A 26,142-nucleotide genomic window follows, 5' to 3' on the forward strand; every position below is an offset into this window, starting at 1 on the left:
AAAGTGAGGTTGATGGCGTAAAAAATTCTGGAAATCTAGTCTTTCCTAGAAAGTGGACCTGATACTATTTGAAAGTAAAGTTTGTACTCAAGGCCTCTTACTGACAAAGGAAAGGTTGTTGAACGAGATTAATATAATGTGTGATAAGCAATGGGTACTGACATTCAATTTGTTAAGAGCAACACATCTTCTCAAAGATCTGAAAGAAAACACATTTTATTGGCATATTAATTTTTACTTTGGCACCCTGTTCTGCCTAATTTGCTTTGTAAACAAACATGTTCTTCTAGTTGCTTCAGATTGACTATTACAACCTGACCAAGTTCTACGGCACCGTGAAACTTGACACCATGATCTTCGGGGTGATAGAATACTGTGAGAGAGGATCCCTCCGGGTAAGAAACCATGGTCATTTCCAATTTTCTAATCATACAAAAATATTCAGCAGGACTTTAAATAAAAATATTTATCGAGTAAAATAATATTAAAGAGTGATCATGGAAAGTTGGCGGGGTCACAAGCTTTCCAGACTTTTTCCGAGATTTTTTCAATCAGTCTTATTATGTTTTTATAAACAAGCCAAAAAAATTCAGGAAAAAGATAATAGATTTAGAGAGGGGAGTAAACAGAGAATGGAAGTGGAAAAATGAGTGATTACTTCCAAATACATTTTATTTTACACGAATACTTGCTTTTGTATTAAAAGAGAAATGGATAATCATTATGATAGCACCAAATAAGCATTAGAAGACTTGGTCATCATTCTTGGTTCTGCTGCTGTCCAAATTATTACGCCACTCTTGGCCTAAGGATCATCCAGGAGTTGCCAGATGAGGTCAGGTATTTGGACTGAGCAAGTCCAAAGCAAACAGAGAAACTAAGAAAAAAAGCAAGAATATTAGCTTTCACACTATCCAGTATAAACTCAAATCTATCCTCCAAGAAAAAATCGTAGGCCTAAATGTTACTATCTCTTTTAAAAATTCTTTCATGCTTGTTATTCTTACATCTGAGGTCTCTTTCTCTGGATTAATCCCTATGAAATGTAACAGTGGGATAAGGAAAAAGTGACACATTAAGCCATTAACTATATTTAGCACTTTGAGAATTCATTTGCTATATAGCAGAAGGGAAAGCAGGCCCATGAGGGACTAGTGTAATGGAATGTGGTAGAGACATCTTGAGCAGGCGGCTGGCCAGGAGAATTAAGATCAAAGAGGAAAATGGTGCTAAGGTAGAAGTTCTTTAGAAATAATAAACAAGGCTGGGCACCGTGGCTCACACCTGTAATCCCTGCACTTTGGGAGGCCAAGGCGGGCGGATCATGAGGTCAGGAGATCGAGACCATCTTGGCCAACATGGTGAAACCCCATCTCTACTAAAAATACAAAAATTAGCTGGGCATGGTGGTGCATGCCTGTAATTACAGCTACTTAGGAGGCTGAGGCAGAAGAATTGCCTGAACCAGGGAGTCAGAGGCTACAGTGAGCCTAGATCGTGCCACCGCACTCCAGCCTGGGAACAGAGTGAGACTCCATTAAAAAAAAATAATAATAAAATAAATAATAACAATAACAAACAATTTAAGTATCCAATGCAAAATTTAGAAGAATCACTATAACATAAGGAAAGGAGGCTATTAAATATCAATCATTATAAATCAAATAAAATAGGATAGGATTTTAAAATGCGCTTGCAACTTAAAAAACAAAATTATTAAAACACACAAGACTTTCGCTTCTAGTTATTATTTTTAAAACAAACATGCAAGTACACAAAATCGAGAATAAAAAAGCAGTGAAAAGATGTTTTAATTGTGAAAGAATACTTCACGACTATTAAATTATAATCTTTAAAAAGGGAAACTCTCAGAAGCGATATAATCATGAAATCTGTTTCAAAAAAAAAATTTTAATTAGACCAATTCTGAATCAGTTTCAGGCAATAATAAGCCATGTGAAACCCTTTGACCAGGCTCTATTAATTGGTATTCTAAAATTTCTGTCTCATTGAAATTAAATTAGAGTATGGTCTAGACCTCATGTGAAAAATATTTCTAATTTTGAAAGACCTGAAATAGTTATTGTTATTCCTAGAAATGTGTATTTATTTGATCAGTATCAATTAAAATGATCACTTTCATCATCCATTAAAACACTCATGTGGTTTTTCTCCTATGACCTTTTGATTTGGTACAATAATATTGTTCCATTCATAGAATTAACCATATCCAATTGTTTGTGCTTTGCTTTTTGTATATACAACTGGCTTAGCATTTCTTTTATTTTATTATGTTTTTTCCTCTGTATTCACAACTATAGTTAGCCTTTGGTCAGATTTTAGTTTCAATCTCATGCTAACTTTGTTCAATGTTAAATGAGTTTGGAGTATGTTCATGTTTTTGTTTAACGTGAAAATAGTTTTTATATAGATAATGAGAATTACTTTTACTGAACTTCAACATTAGAAGAATTAAGCGACTTTGATATTTTCTCTATGGGAATTATCATTTCTTCTATGGCTATTAATGTAATATTGTGATATAGTAAGAAATATATTTTGTCTTCATTCTTGGTTCCTAAAACCCCTGTTGTTACTGCGTGGTGAGGGTGAGAAAAGCTCTTCTGTTATTTATAATAACCCCCTTTCAAACATACCTGAGTTATGCTACTTAAGATAAGATAGCCATGGAAGACTTCTCTGGCAAGATGACGTTAGAGTAAGACCTGCATGAAATGAAGCTGTGAAACCATAGCTCAGGGAAGAGGATACCAGGTTTAATATTTGCAACCTGTTCTCAACAAGGAAAACAACAATTAAATGGTGATATGCCACAGAATTCCCAGACCTCATTTCAGAAATAGTCCTAGGCTCCCCCATAATAACAACTCCTGTAGAGTTAGAAATAAAACAATACTTCCTTAACATTGCAAAGACTGTCTATCATAAAATAACAACTGACTTCATCTCTATTAATGCAAAGACTCCCTAGCCGCACCCTTTACTACTATTAGTTAACTTCTGAAATTCTAACCAAAGCACTAATGCATGAAACAGAAATAAGATATACAGTTATTGGAAGGTGTCAAGATAAATAACAAACAGAGAGTGGCTCTCTAAAAGAAAGATATTTATTTGGAAAAGAACACTGTAATGGGAATACGTATGCCATCATAAATTATGTGCCTATTCACAGAGATAAAGGAAGACAAAGGATTTTAAGGGGAAAAAAAAACAAAGAGGATTACATAATTGTTGTGTTACAAAGATCAGTAGCAAGGATGATGTCAGTCAGAGGTTGGACAGGCAGTTGTTGAGCAGATGTCCTTGTATAAGTATTTTTTGTGTGTGAGGTTGCGATGGCCTTTGTGGAAGGTTGAGGTTTCTGTAGAGTCTTTTGTGATAAGTTTTTGTGATGAAGTACACAAGCATGACAACTCTGTTTTTCATGGCCTTTTCTGGCTGTATGTGTCAGGATTTTTTTAACATTTGTGACTCCATTCTGATTTTGACAACTTTCACAAAAGCAATAGATTTTTTTTTTTTTTAATTTAAAAATGAGGCCAGGTGTAGTGGCTCATGCCTGTAATCCCAGCGCTTTAGGAGTCAGGGCGGGGGTGGGACATGAGGTCAGGAGTTCGAGACTAGCCTGGCCAACACAGTAAACCCTCGTCTCCACTAAAAACACAAAAAATTAGTGGGGCATAATGGTGGCCACTTGTAATCCCAACTACTTGGAAGGTTGAGGTAGGAGAATTTCTTGAACCCAGGAGGTGGAGGTTGCAATGAGCTGAGATCCCGCCATTGCACTTCAGCCCGGGCAACAGTGCGAGTCTTCAGCTCAAATAAATAAATAAATAAATATAAAGATATGATTGTTTACCTAGAAAATGCAAAAGCCTCAAATACTAAAAATTATAAGAAATTGATATGATGACCAGAAACAAAATAAGTATATAGAAAATAATTTACATATATAATATGTATATCATGTAATTGGTCAGAATATACAACTCAAAAAATCCTCCTTAATATTTTTAACAAAAATATTTATTTGAAAATACTGAACGTGAAATGCAAAGAATCAGCTAAGAACACTGAAAGTTTTCTAAGACATTAAATAAATCTTAACAGAACTTAGTCAAGTTCTTAGATAGGAATCAATGATGTGCTGGAACTGGCTGGTACTAGCTCAGAGCTGACTGTTAAGTTATTCAAGAATTTGCCAGTCAGTGTTAAAGTTTTGGAAGCTGAAACCATTCAAGGTGGAAATATTTCACATCGTATTCAGCAAGCATATTATAAATCAGAGCTGTTGCTAACAGAGAGCCAGTTTACTGACACCCTATACCGACAAATTCACATTGAAAATGTATAAATTCTGAAAACAACGAACTTGCAATCGAAGGCAAAGACTTTTCTTAATTAACAGAGATCATCAGAAATACATATATATACACACACACATATATATGAGCAATAATAACCAAAACAGTTTTGAAAAACAGAATGAAGAGGCCACTTGCTAGAAAGTTATTATAATCAAGGCAGTGTAGTGACAGTTCATGAACAAGCAAATGATTTATGGAAGAAAAACATATGGGCCAGGAATACCATTAAGTATATGACAAATATAACTAAAGAAGAGTAATTTTAAAAATGGGTGCTGAGATAATAGGACCTTTTCATTCTCTCTTCCACAAAAAGTTCTTTTCCCTTGCTGTTCCCTCTTCCCAAAACTCTTGGCTCCCTACTTCATTTGATCTCAGCTCATTTTGTATTTTTAGTAGAGACGGGGTTTCACTACATTGGCCAGGCTGATCTCGAACTCCTGGCCTCAAGCAGTCTGCTCGCCTCAGCCTCCCAAAGTGCTAGGATTACAGGCGCAAGCCATTTCCTGAAGGAAGCCATATTTAATCTTTATAACAAACCCCAGATTTTAGGGGTCAAATTCCCAGATTTTAGGCAATTTTTCATCGCACTTATCACAGTGACAATTTTATGTTTATTGGTCTGATTGTTTTATGAATGTCAGTTTCCTTCACCAGACTGTGCACACTTTAACAGGTCCCTTATAATCCCAGCACTAATACAGTCCCTGCTCTAGAGATAACACTCAATAATTTTAAGAAACAAATATGCAGGTCATCTATTAAAATTGCTCAGAAAAAACATATAAATCTGCATATACATTATGATCCCACTTTTATAATATTTATTACATATACTTTCCATATCTACATTAAAGAAAACTAGAAGAAAATACCAAAACGAGAATAAATTAGATGGTGCAATTAGCCATAATTTTATATTCTTCCTTTTTATATTGTATAATTTTTTTCACATTTTGTATAGTAAACATGTATTCCTTTTATCATCAAAACAGAATAATATGCTTTTTATAATTTGGCAGATGAGAACAGGGTAGGATGGGTGAATGGTGAGCTAAAGGGAGAGAAAGCATAGAAAAGAGTCTGCCTGCCCATAACTCCCCTCCATCAACTTGGCCTGGTACCCACAGCCCAACCAGCCTTACCTGAAATGATTAAGGACTTCAGACCCCTCCTTGGAAATTCTTGGTATGGTGCCTGAGTTAAAATTAAAAATCAAATTGGGCTTTTTCCTAAAATAAGAAACTATTGCTATCAGTTAGAGTCCTGTTTAGAGTTCTACCGTGAAGAACAGTTACGTATTAGCTTAATTAAAATCCTGCAACTTTGTAGAACCATCATCATATTAAAATAGTGACTTGAAAATTCCAGGTACAGGTGGAGCGTGGTGGCTTGCGCCTGTAATCCCAGCACTTTGGGAGGCTGAGGCGGGCAGACTGCTTGAGGCCAGGAGTTCGAGATCAGCCTGGCCAATGTAGTGAAACCCCGTCTCTACTAAAAATACAAAAATTAGCTGGGCATAGTGGCATGCACCTGTAATCTCAGCTACTCAGGAGGCTAAGGCGGGAGAATCACTTGAACCCTGGAGGCAGAGGTTGCAATGAGCTGAGATTGTACGCCAGCCTGGGCAACAGAGCAAGATTCTGTCTCAAAAACAAACAAAAAAGAAAAAAAAGAAAAAAATCCCAGGTCATACAATTCACAAAAAAATCCAAGATCTCTCTTATTGACAGAGGACTTAGTAAACTCTAAAAAAAAAAAAAAAAAAAGCAATTAAGCCAATTTATATAACTGATTATGTGAGTAAAAACACAAGCTTAATGAAGGAATTTTCTTATAGCAATTGCCTGTTTTAAAACATGGGTCCAATTTAGATGAGGCAGAACAGGCAGGGCAGTCACTTGTTAAACAGTCTCCCGGCCTGCTGCTTATTCCTCTACACCTGTCTGATGGAAGAACTGAAATTTGGGGTGCTATGGGTACCTCCTGCTCATATCCAGGTGGCAAAAACCACCCAATGCTTCTTATGCAGAAAACAAAAATAGGTTCATGAAAACCCAGACAGTGGAATTCCAATTTGTTCCTGATCCTAAGGTCTCATAATTTGAAGTTCATTATTTGTTTCATAATAGTCTCTCCAAAATATCCTTTCTTGCAACAACTTTTCTTCTTTTTTTCCTATTCAGGAAGTTTTAAATGACACAATTTCCTACCCTGATGGCACATTCATGGATTGGGAGTTTAAGATCTCTGTCTTGTATGACATTGCTAAGGTAAGAGAAACACATACACAGAAAATATGAAAATTAAATATAAGAAAACAGATCTAACAAGTTATTCAACCTTCTGTGCATTGGTTTCTTCAACTGTAAAATGATAATAATAGCTATGTCATAGGGTTGTAGGATTTTAGGTTGTGGGGATTTTGTGAAATAATGCACGTGCTTATAACAAGACCTGGTACAAGGAAATGTTCAATATACATCAGTTATTATTATGTTATTATATTCTTTGTAGTCTGGGTGTGGGGCACGCAGTTTCATAGATTTTCCAGAAATCAAAATCATATAAAACTACAAGAAAGACAACTGGGCTGGGCGCAGTGGGTAATCCCAGCACTTTGGGAGGCTGAGGCAGGAGAATTGCTTGAACCCAGGAGATGGAGCCAAGATGGAGCCATTGCACTCCAGCCTGGGTGACGGAGTGAGACTCCATTTAAAAAATAAAAAAGACAACTGAATCCTCACTTTATAAGAGAAAATATTAAGTACAGGAAACCATCTTGCAGGAATCAATAATAAATGTGGACATGTATATTTTCAGACGTGATAGGAAAACAGAAGTGGACATGAGTAACCAGTGCCTCATTCAAGAATGAAGAAAAGTTGGTTATGAGAAGGAGCTGTTTGATACAGTCTTAACTCACCTGAAAGTTATATGGGTGCAGAATCAGTTTGAAAAATGCATTACGAAAATCGATTTGCCACACACATTTCACTCCTATGATCCAGGCTGAAAACCAGCTTCAGCTGAGACACCCTCTAACCACCAGAGAGAAGCACATCAGCCAAAAACAGGCTTCCTCTTTTTTTCTTTTTTGAGACGGAGTCTCACTCTGTCCCCCAGGCTAGAGTACAGTGGCGCGATCTCAGCTCACTGCAACCTCGGCCTCCCAAGTTCAAGCGATTATCCTGCCTCAGCCTCCCTAGTAGCTCGGCCTCCCAAAGTGCTGGGATTACAGGCCTGAGCCATTGCAAGGGGCCAGGCTTCCCCTTTTGAAGCAGAATGAATGAAACATTGTTTCAAAATAGGATGAAACCAATTCCACTTTAGGAAATAATCTAGCCTGGCACCCCTGCCCCTTTGAAAAGGCAAGGCACTATTATTTGTATGTTTATTTTAAATCCATGTAAAAAAGGACCAGAGACCTACTCAGGGTCACAGACCAAATAAGTGGTAAGCAGAAACACTTAAAAAAAAAAAAAGTCAACCCTTTGCCTCATATTATATACAACTACTTAAGCAGAGATTTTAGACAATTCCCTTTTACTCTGTCATTTAAACAGACTTTGAAACTGGATATAATGTGTAGGCAAATATTAGGGCATCAGTAACGTTAAAGTAAAAATAGTGGGACTAAAATTAAAACCTGATGGTGTGACTGTCTGCTGAAATGGTTTCCAAATGTCACTTTTTTCTTTAAAATAATGAAGCAGCTGAAGTGTGTCACATTTCTGTTTTTCTATCATCTGAAAAATTACAGGGAATGTCATATCTGCACTCCAGTAAGACAGAAGTCCATGGTCGTCTGAAATCTACCAACTGCGTAGTGGACAGTAGAATGGTGGTGAAGATCACTGATTTTGGCTGCAATTCCATTTTACCTCCAAAAAAAGGTCTGTAATGAATGAAGTGTTCACTAGTTTCCTAATTTTTTTTTTCAAACCTATGTAGCATGGTCAGGAAATTGTAATACTGATCAGAAGATAAGCACTTAAAGCCACAAGAGACAACAGCTGGCTCATTCTCCAGAACTTCCCACTTGTCAGTCAACAAGTATTTCCTGAGTTAAACAAATGTCCTCTGTGGATTTCCTTCATCCGTGTGTCCCTTGATATCACTGAGAAATCATGAATAACTTAATGGCTTGTAGGATTTGAACTAGGTGAAAAAAATACAGAAGGTTAGAGCAGGAAAAGACCTTAGACATCATCTAATTTAACCTTTTTTCTTTATGGAGGACAGCACTGAGACTCAGATTTGTCCAAGAAGGTAGAGTACAAACCAGAAGACCGACTTCCCATTTGAGACATCATTCATTTATCTGTGGCAATAAGAAATATTAAGGAAAAAACTCTAACCAGTAAAATATATTCTTACCTCTTTCAGGATTGTGGTGAGAGTCAAAAAAGATAACATAAAGAAAACAGATTTGTAAAGTATAAAGGGCTTTTCATGTTGAACATTTACTATGACTCACAGTTAAACAGACTCAGATATCTAGCACTCACGTTGCCTTGAAATACTACCTAGATCAACCGGGCATGGTGGCTCATGCCTGTAATCCCAGCACTTTGGGAGGCCGAGGCAGGTGGATCACCTGAGGTCGGGAGTTCAAGACCAGCCTGACCAACATGGAGAAACCCCGCCTCTACTAAAAATACAAAATTAGCCAGGGTGATGGCACATGCCTGTAATCCCAGCTACTCGGGAGGCTGAGGCAGGAGAATCGCTTGAGCCCTGGAGGCGGAGGTTGCGGTGAGCCGAGATCGCACCACTGCACTCCAGCCTGGGCAAAAAGAGCGAAACTCTGTCTCTAAAAAAAAAAGAAATACTACCTAGATCCAAATACTAAATTATATTTCTAATTCAACTTTGCGATCCTTTCGTTTTTCCTTAATAAAAGAAAAATTGCAATTCTGTCCCTACATCCACGTCATGTCAAGTATAATATGATATTGAACTCAATCCAGTAATTTCTTATTGAAGACCTGTGTGCCAAGCATGGTTCATGACATAGTAGTACAAATCATCATCAGATAACCCAACATGACAAAAATCAGATAAATTACAAGTCAAATCCTATCATCTTGAACAGCACTCACTTATACCTACCTACCTATGGCATCGGTTACCTGAAATTTTAGCATAAGTAGATTTACTTACCTTTTCTACAACCCCTAACCTTTACGATCAACTGTGCGTGAATCACAAGTCACAAAAATTCACAAGACATAAATTCAAAAAGGGGATGTACATTTGGACAGAGAACCAAATAAGGAAAATGCGCATCATCATAAACATGTTACTGCACCTAACAACACGAATCTATACATGTTTCATTGAAACTGGTGAAGACAAGTCTGAGAAAGTTTATAAGGAGTTAGGTGATTCTGAAAAATTTGCAAAGCATGTTGAAGAAAAATTAATTGCATGCCCCTGTTATTCCTAAATAAGGTGTGTAATAAGGATTCAAAGCTTGAGTATCTATGGGAGCTAAATACAGCATTGCACTCATGTGAAGTGAGTGAACTAGATGTAGACACTAGGGAGTGGCAGGGACAGGAGTAAACTGTGAGTAAATTACGTGCATTACTTTTTTAAGAATACTGCAGGAACCAACAAAAACGCCATGTGGGCCCTAGCTGAGATGGAGGATGCCAGTATGTTATGCCTAGAAAATATCAGTCATAGTCTCTTTGTCTTAGTGTGCTGTCTTTATCTTCTTTTGGTAAATTTATATTTAAATATGTATATATACACATTAAATAATAAATTTTAATATTTAAATAAAATATATTTAGTATACTTTTTTTTTTTTTTTTTTTGAGATGGAGTCTCGCTCTGTCACCCAGGCTGGAGTGCAGTGGCGCAATCTCAGCTCACTGCAATCTCCGCCTCCCGGGTTCACACCATTCTCCTGCCTCAGTCTCCTGAGTAGCTGGGACTACAGGCGCCCGCCACCATGCCTGGTTAATTTTTGTATTTTTAGTAGAGACGGGGTTTCACCATATTGGCCAGGCTGGTCTCAATCTCCTGACCTTGTGATCTGCCTGCCTCAGCCTCCCAGAGTGCTGGGATTACAGGCATGAGCCACCGCGCTGGGCCAAAATTTGTATTTTAAAGGATTTCATAGGTTCATTCCATATGTCCCATAAACTACTAAATTTTTCAACCTCTCATGTTCTACTGTATTCATTCAACATATATTTACTGAGCATTTACCACAATCAGACCCCATTCCAGGTAAACCTTGAGAGTTTTCGAGACTGTGATCCTAGCAGTTTTAAATAACATAATGCCATATGACCTCACCCAAATCCTAACATTTCATAGTTAGTCTAAAAGGTGTGTGTTCTCTCTTTGATCACCGGTATTTGCCAAAATTTTTCAAAAGCTTGGAATCATATCAGTTCAAGGCCACTCATAAGCCATCACCCATATTTAGAGTGGTTGGTGTAGGGAATTAGAGAGCGAAAGTAGGTTGGAGGCCTATGAGCCACTCACCCCCCTCAACTTTGTAATCTCCATGTCTGCATTTACAGACCTGTGGACAGCTCCAGAGCACCTCCGCCAAGCCAATGTCTCTCAGAAAGGAGATGTGTACAGCTATGGGATCATCGCACAGGAGATCATCCTGCGGAAAGAAACCTTCTACACTTCGAGCTGTCGAGACCGGAATGGTACACCTAAACCCCTTCACGTGCCCCCTCTGGGAGTCAGCCAACCTGCTTTCTAGGCTTACTGAGACCCTAATCTGTTTGTAACCACATCACAATTCCTTCATCTGCAAAATTAATGACTTATCATCGGCATGACACATTTTATAAGAGTATGAGGAAGATTAAATATTAGAGTGCACTGAAAAGCATAAGACAACATACACTGCCAGGTGTTATTATTGTCGGTGTTATTGTTAAGAATCTTCCTTTACAATTTTCTTCTTTCCTTTTGATTCCAATAAGAGAATGTACCTGCTCAACATCTAAACTAGATCACTCTAACAGGTTGACATACATATTTTAGTTCTCACTAAGAGTAGATCTCTAGTTTTTGGCCACGTGTCCTCTCAGGGGAAAATGCTTCCTTCCATTCATTCAGTTCTCACTTACTGAGCATTTATTATGTGCTAACTGTTAACTGTTTGGTGGGGAGTACGGTGACTAAGGGATGTAGAGAGGGTGGGGTCAAAGTATGAACAGAAGAAGCCTACTGAAGGCAGTGGTGCCCGAGCTGAGTTTTACAGGGTCAGTAGCATTTTTTTTTCTTTTTTTCTTTTCTTTCTTTCTTTCTTTTTTTTTTTTTTTTTCAGACAGTGTCTTGCTCTGTCGCCCCCAGGCTGGAGTAAGTACAGTGGCATGATCTTGGCTCACTGCAACCTCTGCCTCCCAGGCTCAAGCAATCCTCCTGGCTCAGCCTTCCAAGTAGCTGGGACGACAGGTGCCCGCCGCTCTGCCTGGCTAACTTTTGTATTTTATGTAGAGACAGGGTTTCACCATGTTGCCCAGACTGAGCTCCTGAGCTGAAGTGATCCCCCAACCTCAGCCTCCAAAGTGCTGGGATTACAGGTGTGAAGCACTGTGCCCCACCCAGTAACCTATCCTTAAGGTAAACTTCTGGTTATAAGTGGGATGAGACCCTTTCACTGGGTGCCTCATCGAATTAACACCTGTCTACTGAGTGCTGGTCTAGGCTCTGCAGCACTCTCACTGAGCTAAGAGCCATCCAGGGGAGTGAACCAACTGGATTTCTGTTGAAATTCCTTCCATTTCTTCATGCTGTATTCTTCTTTGTAATTTAAAATTTTCTCACCCAACCAGAGAAGATATTCAGAGTGGAAAATTCCAATGGAATGAAACCCTTCCGCCCAGATTTATTCTTGGAAACAGCAGAGGAAAAGGAGCTAGAAGTGAGTATATCTTCCCATACTCGTTTTCTTGGCCTGCTATAAAAATTACCATAAATGTAATGGATTAAAACAACAAAAATTTATTCACTTACAGTTCTGGAGGCTAGAAGTCCGAAATCAAGTGCTCAGCAAGGCCACACTTCCTCCAGAAGAGCTAAGGGGCTAATCCATTCTGTACTTCTTCCAGAAGCTTCTGATGGCTGTTAACATTCCTTATCTTATGGCCACACAATTCAATCTCTGCCTCTTGGTCACAGCTTCTCTTCTGTCTAATCTCCCTCTATCTCCTTTCTATGAGGACACATGTGATTGCACTTGGGTCCACTCAGAAAATATAGAATAATCACCTCATCTCAATAATTTTAACTTAATTATATCTGCAAAAGCTTTTTTTCCAAATAAAGTAGCATTCATAGGATCCAGGGATTAGGACGCAGCATGTCTTTGGGAGCCAGCCTCAGCCTACCACACTCCCCATGCCCTTCCACCACTCTCCAACTCAGGAATGATCTGGCTTCTAAAGCACACATCTCATTCTCTAATTTTTTTTTTTCTTGAGACAGAGTCTTGTTCTGTCTCCCAAGCTCAAGTGCAGTGGCAGGATCTTGGCTCACTGCAACCCCAGCCTCCCGGCTTCAAGCAATTCTTCTGCCTCAGCCTCCCAAGTAGCTGGGACTACAGGCACCTGCCATCATTCCCGGCTAATTTTTGTATTTTTAGTAGAGATGGGGTTTCACCATGTTGGCCAGACTGGTCTCAAACTCCTGACCTCAAGCGATCCCACCTGCCTTGGCCTCCCAAAGCACTGGGATTACGTAATAGGTGTGAGCCATTGCGCCTGACCTCATTCTCTATTTTTAAATTGATACATAATATTTGTACATATTTGTGGGGTACATGTGATATTTTGTCATATGCACAGAATGTGTAATGATCAAGTCATGTATTTAGGGGATCCATCACCTTAAGTAGTTATCATTTCTATGTGTTGGGAACATTTCAAGTCCTCTCTTCTAGCTGTTTTGAAATACACAATACATTGTTGTTAACTGTAGTCACCCTACTCTGCTATCAAACATTATAACTTATTCCTTCTAACTATATGTTTGTACCCATTAACCTACCTCTCTTCATTCATCTCCTCCCCTACTTACACCCTTCCCAGTCTCTGGCTATCATTATTCTCTCCATCTCCATGAGATCAACTTTCTTAGCCCCTGCATGAGTGAGAACATGTGATATTTGTCTTTCTGTGCCTTTCATTTTACATAGTGACCTCCAGTTCCATATGTGTTGCTGCAAATGACATGATTTCATTATTTTTACGGCTAAATAGTATTCTATTGTGTACACAGCCCGCATTTTCTTTTTCCATTCATCCATTGATGGACACTTAAGTTGATTCTGTATCTTTGCTATTGTGAAGAGTGTTGCAATAAATGTGAGTGTGCAGGCACCCTTTGATACACTGATTTCTCTTCCTTTGGATAAATACCCAGCAGGGGGATTGGTGGATCATATGGGTGTTCTATTTTTAGTGTTTTGAGAAATCGCTATCCTATTTTCCATAGTAGTTATACTAATTTACATTCCCATCAAATCAACAGTGTGTGAGGGTTCCCTTTTCTCTGCGTCCTTGCCAGCATCTGTTATTATTTGGCTTTTTAGTAATAACCATTCTAACTGGGGTAAGATGGTAGCTCGTTGTGGTTTTGACTTGCATTTCCCTGATGATTCGTGATGATGAGCATTTTTTCGTATTCCTGTTAGTCATTTATAAATCTTCTTTACAGAAATGTTTATTCATGAGTTTTGCCCACTTTTTAATGGAATTTTTTTTAACTGCTGAGTTGTTTGAGTTCCTTGTATATTCCGGAATATCACCCTTGTCAGATTGTTTGCAAATACTTTCTCCCATTCAACACGTTGTTTCTTCACTCTGTTGTTTCCCTTGCTGTGCAGAAGCCTTTTAGTCTAATATAGTCCCATTTGTCTATTTTTGGTTTGGCTGCCTGTGCTTTTGAGGTCTCAGCCATAAAGTCTTTGCCTAAACTAATGTCCTAAAGTCTTTTCTCTATGTTTTCTTCTAATAGTTTCATAGTTTCCTGTCCTCTGTTTAAGTCTTAAATCTATCTTGAGTTGATTTTTGTATATGGGAAGAGATGAGGTGTCCTTTCCCCGTTGTATGTTCTTGGAGCCGTTGTTGAAAATCAGTTGGCTGTAAATGTGTGGATTTATTTCTGGGTTCTCTATTCTGTTCCATTTGTTTATGTGTCTGTTCCTTTGCCAGTAATAGGTTGTTTTGGTAACTGTAACTTTATAGAACATTTTGAAATCAGGTAATGTTATGTCTCCAGCTTTGTTCTTTTTGCTTGAGATTGCTTTGGCTATTTGTGTTCTTGTTTGGTTCCATATGGATTTTAGGATTGTTTTTCCAATTTCTGTGAGAAAATGACTGTGGCATTTTGATAGGATTACATTGAAACTATAGGTTGCTTTGGGCAGTATAATCATTTTAGTGATATTAACTCTTCCAACCCATGAGCATGGGATATCTTTCCATTTATTTTTGTCCTCTTCAGTTTCATCAGTGTTTGTTGTTTTCCTTGCAGAGGTCTTTTACCTTCTTTGTTAAATTTATTCCTAGGTGGGGTTTTTTTTGTTTTTTTGTTTTTTTGTAGCTATTGTAAATGGGATTGTCTTCTTGATTTCTTTCCTGCTGAGTTTATTATTGGTGGTATATAAAAACACTACTGATTTTTGTATGTTAATTTTTTTTTTTTTGAGACAGTCTCACTCTGTTGCCTAGGCTGGAGTGCAGTGGAGTGATCTCAGCTCACTGCAACCTCTGCCTCCCAGGTTCAAGCAATTCTACTGCCTCAGCCTCCCAAGTAGCAGGGATTACAGGCACCTGCCACCAAGCCCAGCTAATTTTTTTTTTCATATGTTTAGTAGAGACGGGGTTTCACCATGTTGTCCAAGCTTGTCTTGAACTCCTGAGCTCAGGCAATCTGCCCTCCTTGGCCTCCCAAAGTGCTAAGATTACAAGCATGAACCACCACACCCGGCCTGTATGTTAATTTTATATCCTTCAACTGTACTGAATTTATCATATCTAAGAGCTTTTTGGTGAAGTCTTTAGGTTTTCTAGATGTAAGATCATGTCATCTGCAAAGAGGGACAATTTGACTCCTGTTTTCCGATTTGGATGCCTTTTCTTTTTCTTGCCTAATTGCTCTAGCTAGTACTTTCAGTACTATGTTGAATAGGAGAGGTGAAATTGGGCATCCTTGTCTAGTTCCAGTTCTTAGAGGGAAAGCTTTCAGCTTTTCCTCATTCTGTGTGATACTTACAGGCTTGTAATATATGGCTTTTTATTATTTTGTGGGTGTGTAATATATGGCTGGCCTTTATTATGTTGAGATATGTTCCTTCTATGTCTAGTTTTTTGAGAGGTTTTATTATGAAGGGATCTTGAATATTATCAATGCTTTTCCTGCATCAATCGAGAAGATCATATGGCTTTTGTTCTTCATTCTGCTGATGTAATGTATCATGTTTATTGATTTGCATATGTTAAATCATCCTTGCTTCCTAGGGATAAATCCCACTTGATCATGGCATATTATTTATCTTTTTGATGTGCTGTTAGATTCAGTTTGCTAGTATTTTTTTTTTTTTTTGAGGATTTTTGCATCTATGTTCATCAGGGATATTGACCCTTAGTTTTCCTTTTTTGTTGTATCCTTGTCTGGTTTTGGTATGAGGGTAATGCTGGCCTTGTAGAATGAGGGAGAATTCCCTATTCTTCAATTTTTTTGAATAGTTTGAAGAGAATTAGTGTTAGTTCTTCTTTGGAAGTTTGGCATAATTCAGCAGTAAAGTCATCCAGTTCTGGACTTTTCTTTGTTGAGAGGCTTTTTATTAGAGATTCAGTCTCATTACTCATTGTTGGTCTGTTCATGTATTCTATGATATTCTATTTTTTTCTAGTTCAGTCTATGTAGATTGCATTTATCCAGGAATTTCTCCACTTCCTCTATATTTTTCAGTTTGCTGGTATATAGTTGTTCATAATAGTCTCTGATAATCTTTCACATTTTTGTGCAATTAGTTTTTGTGTCTTTTTCTAATTTCTGATCTTGTGTATTTGGATCTTCTCTCATTTTTTTCTTGGTTAGTCCAGCTAATGGTTTATTGACTTTATCTTTTCGTAAAAACAACTTTTGGTTTCAATGATCCTTTGTGTATTTTTTCAGCCTCTATTTTCTCTGGTTCTACTCTGACCTTTATTAGTTCTTTCCCTCTACTAACTTTGGGTTTGGTTTGTTCTTGCTTTTCTAATTCCTTTAGGTGCCTTGTTAGATTTGAAATTTTTCTATTTTTTTGATGCAGGCATTTATTGCTATAAACTTCTCTCTTAGCAGTACTTTTGCTGTATCCCATAGGTTGTGGTATGCTGTGTTTAAATTTTCATTTAATTTTTTTAAACTTCTCCTAATTCCTTTTTTGACTCAGTGGTCATTCAGAAGCATGTTGTTTAATTTTTATGTATTTGTGTAGTTTCCAAAGTTCCTCTTGGTATTGAGTTCTACTTTTATTCCATTGTGGCCTGAGAACATATTTGATATAACTCTGGTTCTTTATAAATATGTTGAGACTTGTTTTATATCATAACATATGGTCTATCCTGGAGAATGTTCCATGTGCTGATCACAGGAATGTTTATTCTTTAGCTATTGAATGAAATGTTCTGTAAATGTTAGGTTCACTTGTTCTAATGTGCAGTTTAAATCCAATGTTTCTTTGTTAATTTTCTGTCTTTATGGTCTGTTTAATGCTGAGAGTGGAGTGTTGAAGTCCCCAATTATTATTAGATTGGAATCTACTTCTTCCTTTAGATCTAATGATATTTGCTTTAAATGTCTGTATGCTTCAATGTTGGGTGTGCATATGTTTAGAATTGCTATATCGTCTTGCTGAATTGAGTCCTTTATCATTATATAATGACCTTTATCTCTTTTTACAGTTTTTTACTTAAAATCTGTTTTATCTAATATAAGTATAGCTACTCTTGCTTACTTTTGGTTTCCATTTTCAGGGAATATCTTTCCATCCCTTTACTTTCAGTCTACATGTTTCTTTACAGACAAGATGAATTGCTTGTAGGCAGCCTATAGTTGGGTCATTTTTAAAAATCCATTCAATCAGTCTATATCTTTTAAGTGAAAATTTTGATCCATTTATATTCAAGGTTATTATTATGTAAGGACTTATTCCTTTCATTTGATTAATTGATTTCTGGTTGTTTTATACATCCTTTGTTCCCTTCTTTCGCTTGTTTATCATTATAGTTTCTGGTTTTCTGTAGTGGTAACATTTGAGCCCTTCTCTTCCCTCTTTGTGTGACTGTTTTACTAGTGGGTTTCATACTTCCATGTGTTTTCATGGTGGTAGATGTCATCCTTTCACTTCCAGGCGTAGGACGCCCGGAAGTATTTCTTGTAAGGAAGGTCTAGTGGTGATAAATTTCCCTAGCTTTCACTTGTCTGGGACAGCCTTTATTTCTTCTTCATTTATGAAGGATAAGTTTGCTGGATATAGTATCCTTGACTGGAATTTGGTTTTTCTTTCAACACTTTGACTACATCATCCCTCTTCTCCTGGCCTGTAAGGTTCCTGCTGAAAAATTCACTGTTAATCTGATGGGGGTTTCCTTATAAGAAACCAGATGCTTTTTTTCTTGCTGTTTTTATAATTTTCTCTTTAACTTTTGACAATTTGACTATAATGTGCCATGGAGAAGAACTTTTTAAATTATATCTATTTGGGGATCTCTGAGTTTCCTGTATCTGAATGGCTAAATCTCTTGCTATTATTTTGTTAAATGGGTTTTGTATTCCTTTTATTTTCTCTTCACCTTTTGGAACACAAAAAAATTTAAATATTTAGCCACTTTATGGTGTCTCATACATCATGTAGGCTTTGCTCATTCTTTTTTGTTCTTTTGTCGTTATTTTTGTCTTACCGGATTATTTCAAAAGACCTGTCTTCAAGTTCTGAAATTCTTCTGCTTGATCTAGCATATTGTTGAAGCTTTCTAATGTATTTTGTATTTTATTGAATGAATTCTTCAGTTCCAGAGTTTGTTTTATTCTTTTTTATGGTATCTATTTCTTTGGTAAATGTCTCATTCATATCCTGAGGTTTTTCTTTTTCTTTGTATTATTTTTCTTTATTCTCCTGTATCTCACTGAGCTCCTTTAATATTATTTTTAATTATTTTTTCAGAATTTTATTCATTTCCTTTTCATTGGAAATTGTTACTGCAGAACTACTGTGTTTCTTTGGAGATGTCATGTTTCCTTGCTTTTTCATACTTCTTGTGTCTTTATGTTGATATCTGTGCATCTGGTGTAAAAATTACTTCTTCCAAATTTTAACATTTGCTTTCATAGGGGAGGACTCTTTTCCTGAAGATGTATCTATAGTACTGGTCGGGTGAGGCACTTTGGCTTTGATTCTGGGTGCATGCAGTAGTGTAGTCTCCACATAATTTACTCGTCTGTGAGCAGTGTCAGTGGGTCTGTTATTTCCCTAGTGGGTTAGGATGTCATTGTTAGTGGAGGCAGTGGTGACATTTTGTTGAAGACTGGAATGCCAGGTGGACTGGTCCTCAGGGCCCCTTGGAGGCACTGGTGCCAGCATAAGCTGTCCTTGGGCCCCAGGACAGCTTATGCTGGTACCAATGTTAGTGGGTCTAGGCAGATCAATTATTTGGCCTCCAAGTAACTTCCTCAGGTGCCAGCAGTAGCAGCAGTGGCCTAGGCTGGTGGGTGGATTCCTGGGTTCCTGGGCAGCAGGCATGGCGTGAGTAATGGAAGTAGCCATGATAGGATAAGCTTCTGGTTCCCAAGCAGTCTGCACTGGTGTTGGTAGTGGCTGTGACAGGCTGGACAGGCCAGTCTGCAGGTCCACAAGTGGTATATGCTGGTGGGTACCAGCTGTGGTGGTAGCAGCAGGTTATGTGGCCCCCAGAAGGGGTACTCTGGTGCCAACAGTGGTGGACTGGGCTAGGAGATCTCTAGGGCCCCTACATGGTATGCTGAAGCACTGGGAGGGTGCAAGTGAGCCAGGTGAACCTGTCCTCAGACCTGTCTTCAGTCCCCACCCCGTGGTGTGTACAGGCACTGGCTTCAGTAGGCGGAGATCATTCTTAATTTTTATAAGCTCAATGAACAAGGTGTCCATGTGGAATACTTACTAGACTTTTAAAGACCATCTAATGATTTAAAAGGAAATATGCCAACATCTAGAAAGAATAAAGAAATGTACTTTCACTCATTTTATCCTTCCTTTGAAGGAAATGGAGCAAAAGCTCTTTACATTTGCTTGTTAAATAGTCCCTCAAAAAGGCCTTAAAGCCCTGTGAAAATTTTCTAATTATTTTTCTTTTTAGCATTTTACCTGAGCCTTAATAATCCAAGAAGATAGCGAGTAAAGTATTTTAAGATATTTATTTTTAAATAAAAACATCTTTTGTTCCTTGTGGGATAAAAATAGAAACATTTTCCTTCCATTTACAAAGACACTGCCAGATGAGTTTTATGGCCAGACTCTGCAGGGCATGAGTGGGCCATTTTTACCTCTCCCCTTCCCTTTCTTTTTCAATAGTAATAGTATGTTGAAATACAACTTTCTGAAATACAGCTGCTCCTAGCCTCATTCCTTTCCTCATTCCTTTCTTTCCTCCTGCTTTTCTGAATTCTGGGATTCCTCCACACAATCAGTATATCCTTTCTCAAGCCCTTTTTTTCTAATCTGAGCGTATCCAACTATTTAAAACCTTATTCACGAAAACAGCATCGTCTTTAATTCATTTGTGTAGTTGGACAGTTCTGGAATTAAAAATGAGGAATAAAATTTCATGTCAAGTAACTGATGCCAATAGAATACAGAGTCGAAACTAGATCACTCAGCAATGCCCCCAGAAACACCCGGTAGAGTAGCCCCTCTGTCCATAGGGAATTGGTCCCAGGAACCCCTGTGGATACCAAAATCCACAGCGGCTTAAGGATCTGATATAAAAGGGCATATTATGTGCACATAACCTACATAAATTATCCTATGTACTTTAAATTATCTCTAGATTGCTTATAATACCTAATATGATGTAAATACTATGTAAATATCTGTGGTACTGTATTGTTTAGGGCATAATGACAAGAAAAAAAAGGTCAGTACATGTTCAATACAGACACAACCATCCTGTTTTTTCCAAATATTTTCCATCCCCATTTGGTTGAATCCCGAATGCAGAATCCATGGAGAGAGAGGGCTGACAGTATTTCACTCTGTGGCACTGGATCGGCCCAGTTGTTTGTTGTGTCTGCCTATTCTGCTCTAAGGTAGTCAGCAGATGACTTACCAAGGCAGGAGCATCATCTAGTGGTGAATATTGGCAACCACAGGCTATGCCGCGACTCTAGTTCCTTCCCAGGGAATTGTTCAGGCAAAGTACAGGGACAGGGATTGCATCTAGTGTCACTTATGATCTTTAGACAGACTGAAAAACAAACTTTATTTAAAACAAATGGTTTTCACCACACATTGTGATACAAACAAAAAAAGCTGCAAACTGGTGGTAGCAGATAAGATGAGGTTTCCACAGGCTTCCTCCTGTCTCCCTACCTCTTCCTCCATACCTCCTTTTCTCCATGTCACTTCTCTACTGCAGCTGTGCATTATAATCACCTGAAGAGCTTAAAAATCTACGACTGCCCTTTGCCCATACAATATTTGGGACATACTTATACTAATGAATTATTCATCATTTGTCTGAAATCCAAATTTAACTTGATGCCCTTCACTTTTACTTGCGAAATCTGGAAACCCTAGTAAGACCACTTCAAAATATATTAAATCAGAATGACTTAGGGTGGGGCTTAGGCATAAGAAATTGTGCAAATGTTCCCCAGGTGATACTATTGTTTGCTATAAGTTAGAACCATGGGCAGTAGGGCTTTTATTCTCATTTGAAGCCATTTGCCTCATACTCACTGAGCCTTGGTTCCCCCACCAAACTGAGGGTTGGGCTGATATTTCTCATGGCCCAATAACAAGATGTAGATGAACTGAGGAGGAAGAGAGTTTTTATTTCTGTAACCAGTTACAGGGAGAAGGCCTGGAAATTATCACCAGACCAACTGAAAATTAGTTTTTTTCAGAGCTTCTATATACCTTCTCTATGTCTACATGTAAGTATGCATTCATTTAAAGACATGCGTGATTAACTTCTTTTAATCTATAACTAAGGTCTAAGTCCTGAAGACCTTCTTCTAGAGCCTCAGTAAGTTTACTTAATCTAAATCAGTCCAGGTGCTGGGATGATTACCCTTATCTTGTCTCCTGCTAAATCACAGAGGTTTAGGGAGTTCCTTCAGACCCCCAGTAAACTTCTCTGTGGAGGTCTGGGGAGTTTCTTCAGACCCCCAATAAAACTTATTTAATCCTAAACGGGTCCTGTTAAGAATTCCTTTGTTATTTTGTCATGCTTTAAGGCCCAGGAAAGGCCTACGCAAAACTCTTGGTGGACTTTTGTTACATTCCAGCCTTTGTATAAGGGCACTGGCTTTTAATATTTAAGTTCACTGTGCAGTCAGTACTGAAACAGTTGTTACGGAGGCCTGCCACACTTTCACTACGTTTTTCTCTCTCCAACGTAAACCTTGCAAGCTCTTGTAAATTCACTTAGTCTCCCCTATCAACCTGGCCTCATCTAAATTGGTATCATATTTTTCATTAATTTCACCCAAGGGAATAACTGGATAAGATAATGCAGGTGGTCATGCCTGAGACAGAAACCAGAGAGCTGGGGATCTCTTGTCCGCATTGACAGACTTGAAGATATTTTTAAACTATTCCTTGCCGTAATCACTCCCATCAGTGAGAATAAGAATTCTCTCTTGATTTAGTTTACTATCCACTGAGCTAATTTGCCCATTTTTTTTTCTTCCAGGTGTACCTACTTGTAAAAAGCTGTTGGGAAGAAGATCCAGAAAAGAGACCAGATTTCAAAAAAATTGAGACTACACTTGCCAAGATATTTGGGTATTGCTGAAATGTTTAGTTTTATTCACTAATTTCAGGATTTTAAAAAAATTGTAGTTGACATTCAGTGGCACCTAAGAATGAGAATGTCTATTCCAGTGAAAAATTCCAGGTTGCAACCAACACCGTTTCATAACATTAAAATGATATGGAGACTATCAGACCATTTTCCCAGGGAAATAATTACTTGAAAAGTTAAATACTCAAGGTCAAAACTTGTCTGATTAAAAAACAAACTTTAGCTGATTATAAATTTGTCTGTTAAAAATAGAGCTTCTGGGTCCTTCTGTGGGTAATTAGGATTTAGAAGTGTAGCATGAGTCCTGAGAATCTGTAAAGCTCCTAAACAATTCTTAACGTCGGCATGTTCTTAGGATCTTAAAATCTTAAAATCTCCAGCTTTGGCCCTAGGTGCTTAAAACACGTCATGAATCAGAGCATAATTCAAGGTGGAGGAGAAAAGTACATAATTATCTGGTGAGATTAATTTATAGATAACCCATGTTTTCAGTTAATACACTGCAGAATGAGAAAAATAACACTGAATTAAGAGTTAGGAAATCCAATTTCTAGACTAAAATCTGATAAGAGTTTGCTGTGGGGCCCTGGACAAAACACTTACCTTCACTGGGTATCACTTTTCTTGTTAGAAAATTTGGATTGAACAAGATGATTTTTATGATTTTTTCCAGGTCTTTCTGTAGTTCTCATTAGGTCAAAAGATTCAGATACATAATGAGAATAAAAGTCTAGAGCTGGAGGAGATGAGATGGAGTGAAGTTAATGAACATGTGGTCATTAATTAGTAGAACTAAGCTGTCAGTTGTGGGAATGGAGCAGGAAATAATAATTAATTCTAGCCCCCCCTTTTTTTTTCTCCTTCGTTGTCCTGTCCAGATGAGACTTTATGTGTGACTGATAAAATGTATGCTCTTGAAGACACTGGGTCCTTAATACTCAGCCTTTAATGTGTGTGGTGGTTCTCAAACTTGGCTACAGCTTAGAATCACCTGAGGAACTTTAAAAATACTGATACTGGGGTTTTACCCTAGAGAGGCTGATGTAATTGGTCTGGGGTACACACTGGTGTCAGGATTTTTAATAGCTCCCAAGTGATTAAAATATGCATTCAAAGGTGAGAAACTGTTTTAATCGAATCAATTCATCCTAGAGTAAGATTACCCAACTTCATCTCTTACACCTGCTCCCACATCCATTCTACCCAACTAGACTCTGTACTGGCAGTTGCAAGTAAAAATTCCCTGGGGAACTTGTTAAAAGATTCTGTTTCTTCATTCCAAGCCTAGCAATTTTCAGTCACATAGGTCTCGTGTAGCGCACAAAACTGTACTGGATTTTTAACAAACATCTCTCCCCATCCCAGAGGATGATGATGCAGGCCATCTTCTCCTGAGATCAGAAGTGATTGTTATTGTTGCAATAGTAAAATGACTGTGATTTATTTAGCACCTTCAATTGTGCCTTAGATGTTATAAACGTTATCTCTGATCCTCACAATGCTAGGAGAACTCAGTGTGTCTCCTCCCTGACCTCTGCACCAAGGTTTGTCATACCACCCACTGTCACACAAAGCTGGCGTCTCATCTAAGTCTCCTTGATCTGACAAAATAATCGAGAGTTAGGCCTCTGGTGTCAGGACCCTGGCTCTCTGTACTGAGGAGATAATATAAGGCTTGACTTGGCTTTTCTTAGTCCTTCTCCTACACTTTCATTTATCACTTCTAGACCAGCTTTCAAAAGATTTTCCTTTATTGCAAATTGTTTCTTTTATATTTTAGAAAATATAAATAAGCAAGCAAGAAAGTAAAACACCACCTGTTTCCCAATAGGTGACCACCAGTCTTCAAAAAATAAAATTGAGATTATAATTTTTGCTATTTTATAAACTGACTTTTTAACTTAATAATACAGAGGGAGTCTCTTTCTGTGTATTCAACAATACTAATTTGTATTTTATGATACGAATCAGAATGTTAATGTTCCATTGTCCTATCATATTTTAACTACATTTTTGTTATACATTTAGATTATTTTCAAATGTTTGCTCTTGTAAAGAATACTGTGACTTTTTTTTGTTGTTAACTCTAAACACATTCATGATTGTTTCCTTAGGATAATTCTCAGAAATAGAGTTATAAGCTGATTGGTATATGCATTGTTAAAGCTTGTGACAGACTTTTACCAAATTGTTCTTCAGGAAGGTTTTGTACTGTATGTATTTCCTCCTTCTCCTACACTGATTACCATCATTTTAACATTTGTTTTCCCTTTTTTAATCTTATTTTTGTCCTGAGGTTAAGTTGGTTTTTTTGTTTGTTTGTCTGAGACAGAGTCTCACTCTGTCACCCAGGCTGGAGTGCAGTGGCATGATCTCGACTCACTGCAACCTCCACCTCCCAGCTTCAAGCAATTCTTCTGCCTCAGCCTCTGGAGTAGTGCCACCATGCCCGGCTTATTTTTGTATTTGTAGTAGAGACAGGGTTTCACCATGTTGGTCAGGCTGGTTTCAAACTCCTGACCTCAAGTGATCCTCTCACCTCGGACTCCCAAAGTTCTGGGATTACAGGTGTGAGCCACGGTGCCTGGATGAGGTTGAGTTTTTTTTTGTTGTGCTTATTGGCTTTTATTTTTCTTTGCTTAATTATCTGTTCATCATATTTGTCCATTGTTTTATTGGATGTTCATGTTTTCTTAATAATATATAAGGGCTCTTTATCTATCACTACCTACAGACTTTTTCATGACCAAAAAAATGAAAGCTATATGGATACCTTGATCCGACGTCTACAGCTATATTCTCGAAACCTGGAACATCTGGTAGAGGAAAGGACACAGCTGTACAAGGCAGAGAGGGACAGGGCCGACAGACTTAACTTTATGTTGCTTCCAAGGTAAGGCAAGTCTTGCTGATGTGGGGGCTGAAATATTCAGCATATCCTTCTAGCATTGCTTTTCATTGTGTCTATATAGGATTTGTTTTCTTTTATATATTCTTCAGTAGCTTATTGGTTTTAAAATGCATGTATTTTGCTAAGCCTTGTTTCAGTTTGTATTCCACTAAGTAATGTCCTGAAGGTCACCCGTGAATGGCAGAGATGGGACTCTACGCAAGAGGCCCAAGCTGGAGTCCCTGATCTCCTTTAGCAACTCTGACCTCAAAATCTCAAACCTCTGAAAGTCAAATCACCTGCAAGAAAACTAGGAGGCGGATCACAGCTTGGGGGAAAGGAGTTGGAAGACACTTAGCAAGTGGTGTCTCGTAACCTTGTGATAGAAGGACAGAACCCATGAGCCCTCAGAGTCCCTGGGAACAGTAGGGAACCCTTCCTATTTGCTTCAAGGATGATAATTTCTATCAGAGCTCCATAAATGTTAGGTACATAATGCATAATTCCTTGCCTGGTCTTTAATGCTGAGTTGTGACAAAAACAATATCCTGGTTATCTGGCTGCCTTCCCAGGGTTTCACTGGTGGTGGTTTTAACCAGTAATGTCACTCAAGTGATTTGAATCAGCTGGCTCACCATTTCAGCTTTTTTCCTAGCCTTAGTTCAATATGCCACTTGGACCACTAGTTGGTAGATGTTTTTATTGGATTTCCAAAGATTATATCACACAAGCCTCTTCAGGAGCTATAATACATCATGGTTTCAGCACAACTCACTTTGGTTATTCATGTAAAAATCATATTTGCAAGATAAAACTAAAACAT

General features: G+C 37.9%; 1 protein-coding gene across 1 annotated transcript in view; it reads left to right on the plus strand.

Annotated features, from left to right (window-relative positions):
- GUCY2C (guanylate cyclase 2C) overlaps positions 1–26,142 on the plus strand; it is an 82,861-nt gene that overhangs the window by 44,515 nt on the left and 12,204 nt on the right. Inside the window, 7 exon segments of the mRNA XM_033222792.1 lie at positions 291–395; positions 6,578–6,664; positions 8,155–8,287; positions 10,937–11,074; positions 12,212–12,300; positions 22,319–22,410; positions 25,164–25,322. Of these exon segments, the coding sequence (XP_033078683.1) occupies positions 291–395; positions 6,578–6,664; positions 8,155–8,287; positions 10,937–11,074; positions 12,212–12,300; positions 22,319–22,410; positions 25,164–25,322 (803 nt within the window).

This window comes from Trachypithecus francoisi, unplaced genomic scaffold (assembly GCF_009764315.1).
Source record: "Trachypithecus francoisi isolate TF-2019V2 unplaced genomic scaffold, Tfra_2.0 Lachesis_group11, whole genome shotgun sequence".
NCBI classification, from domain to species: domain Eukaryota; kingdom Metazoa; phylum Chordata; class Mammalia; order Primates; family Cercopithecidae; genus Trachypithecus; species Trachypithecus francoisi.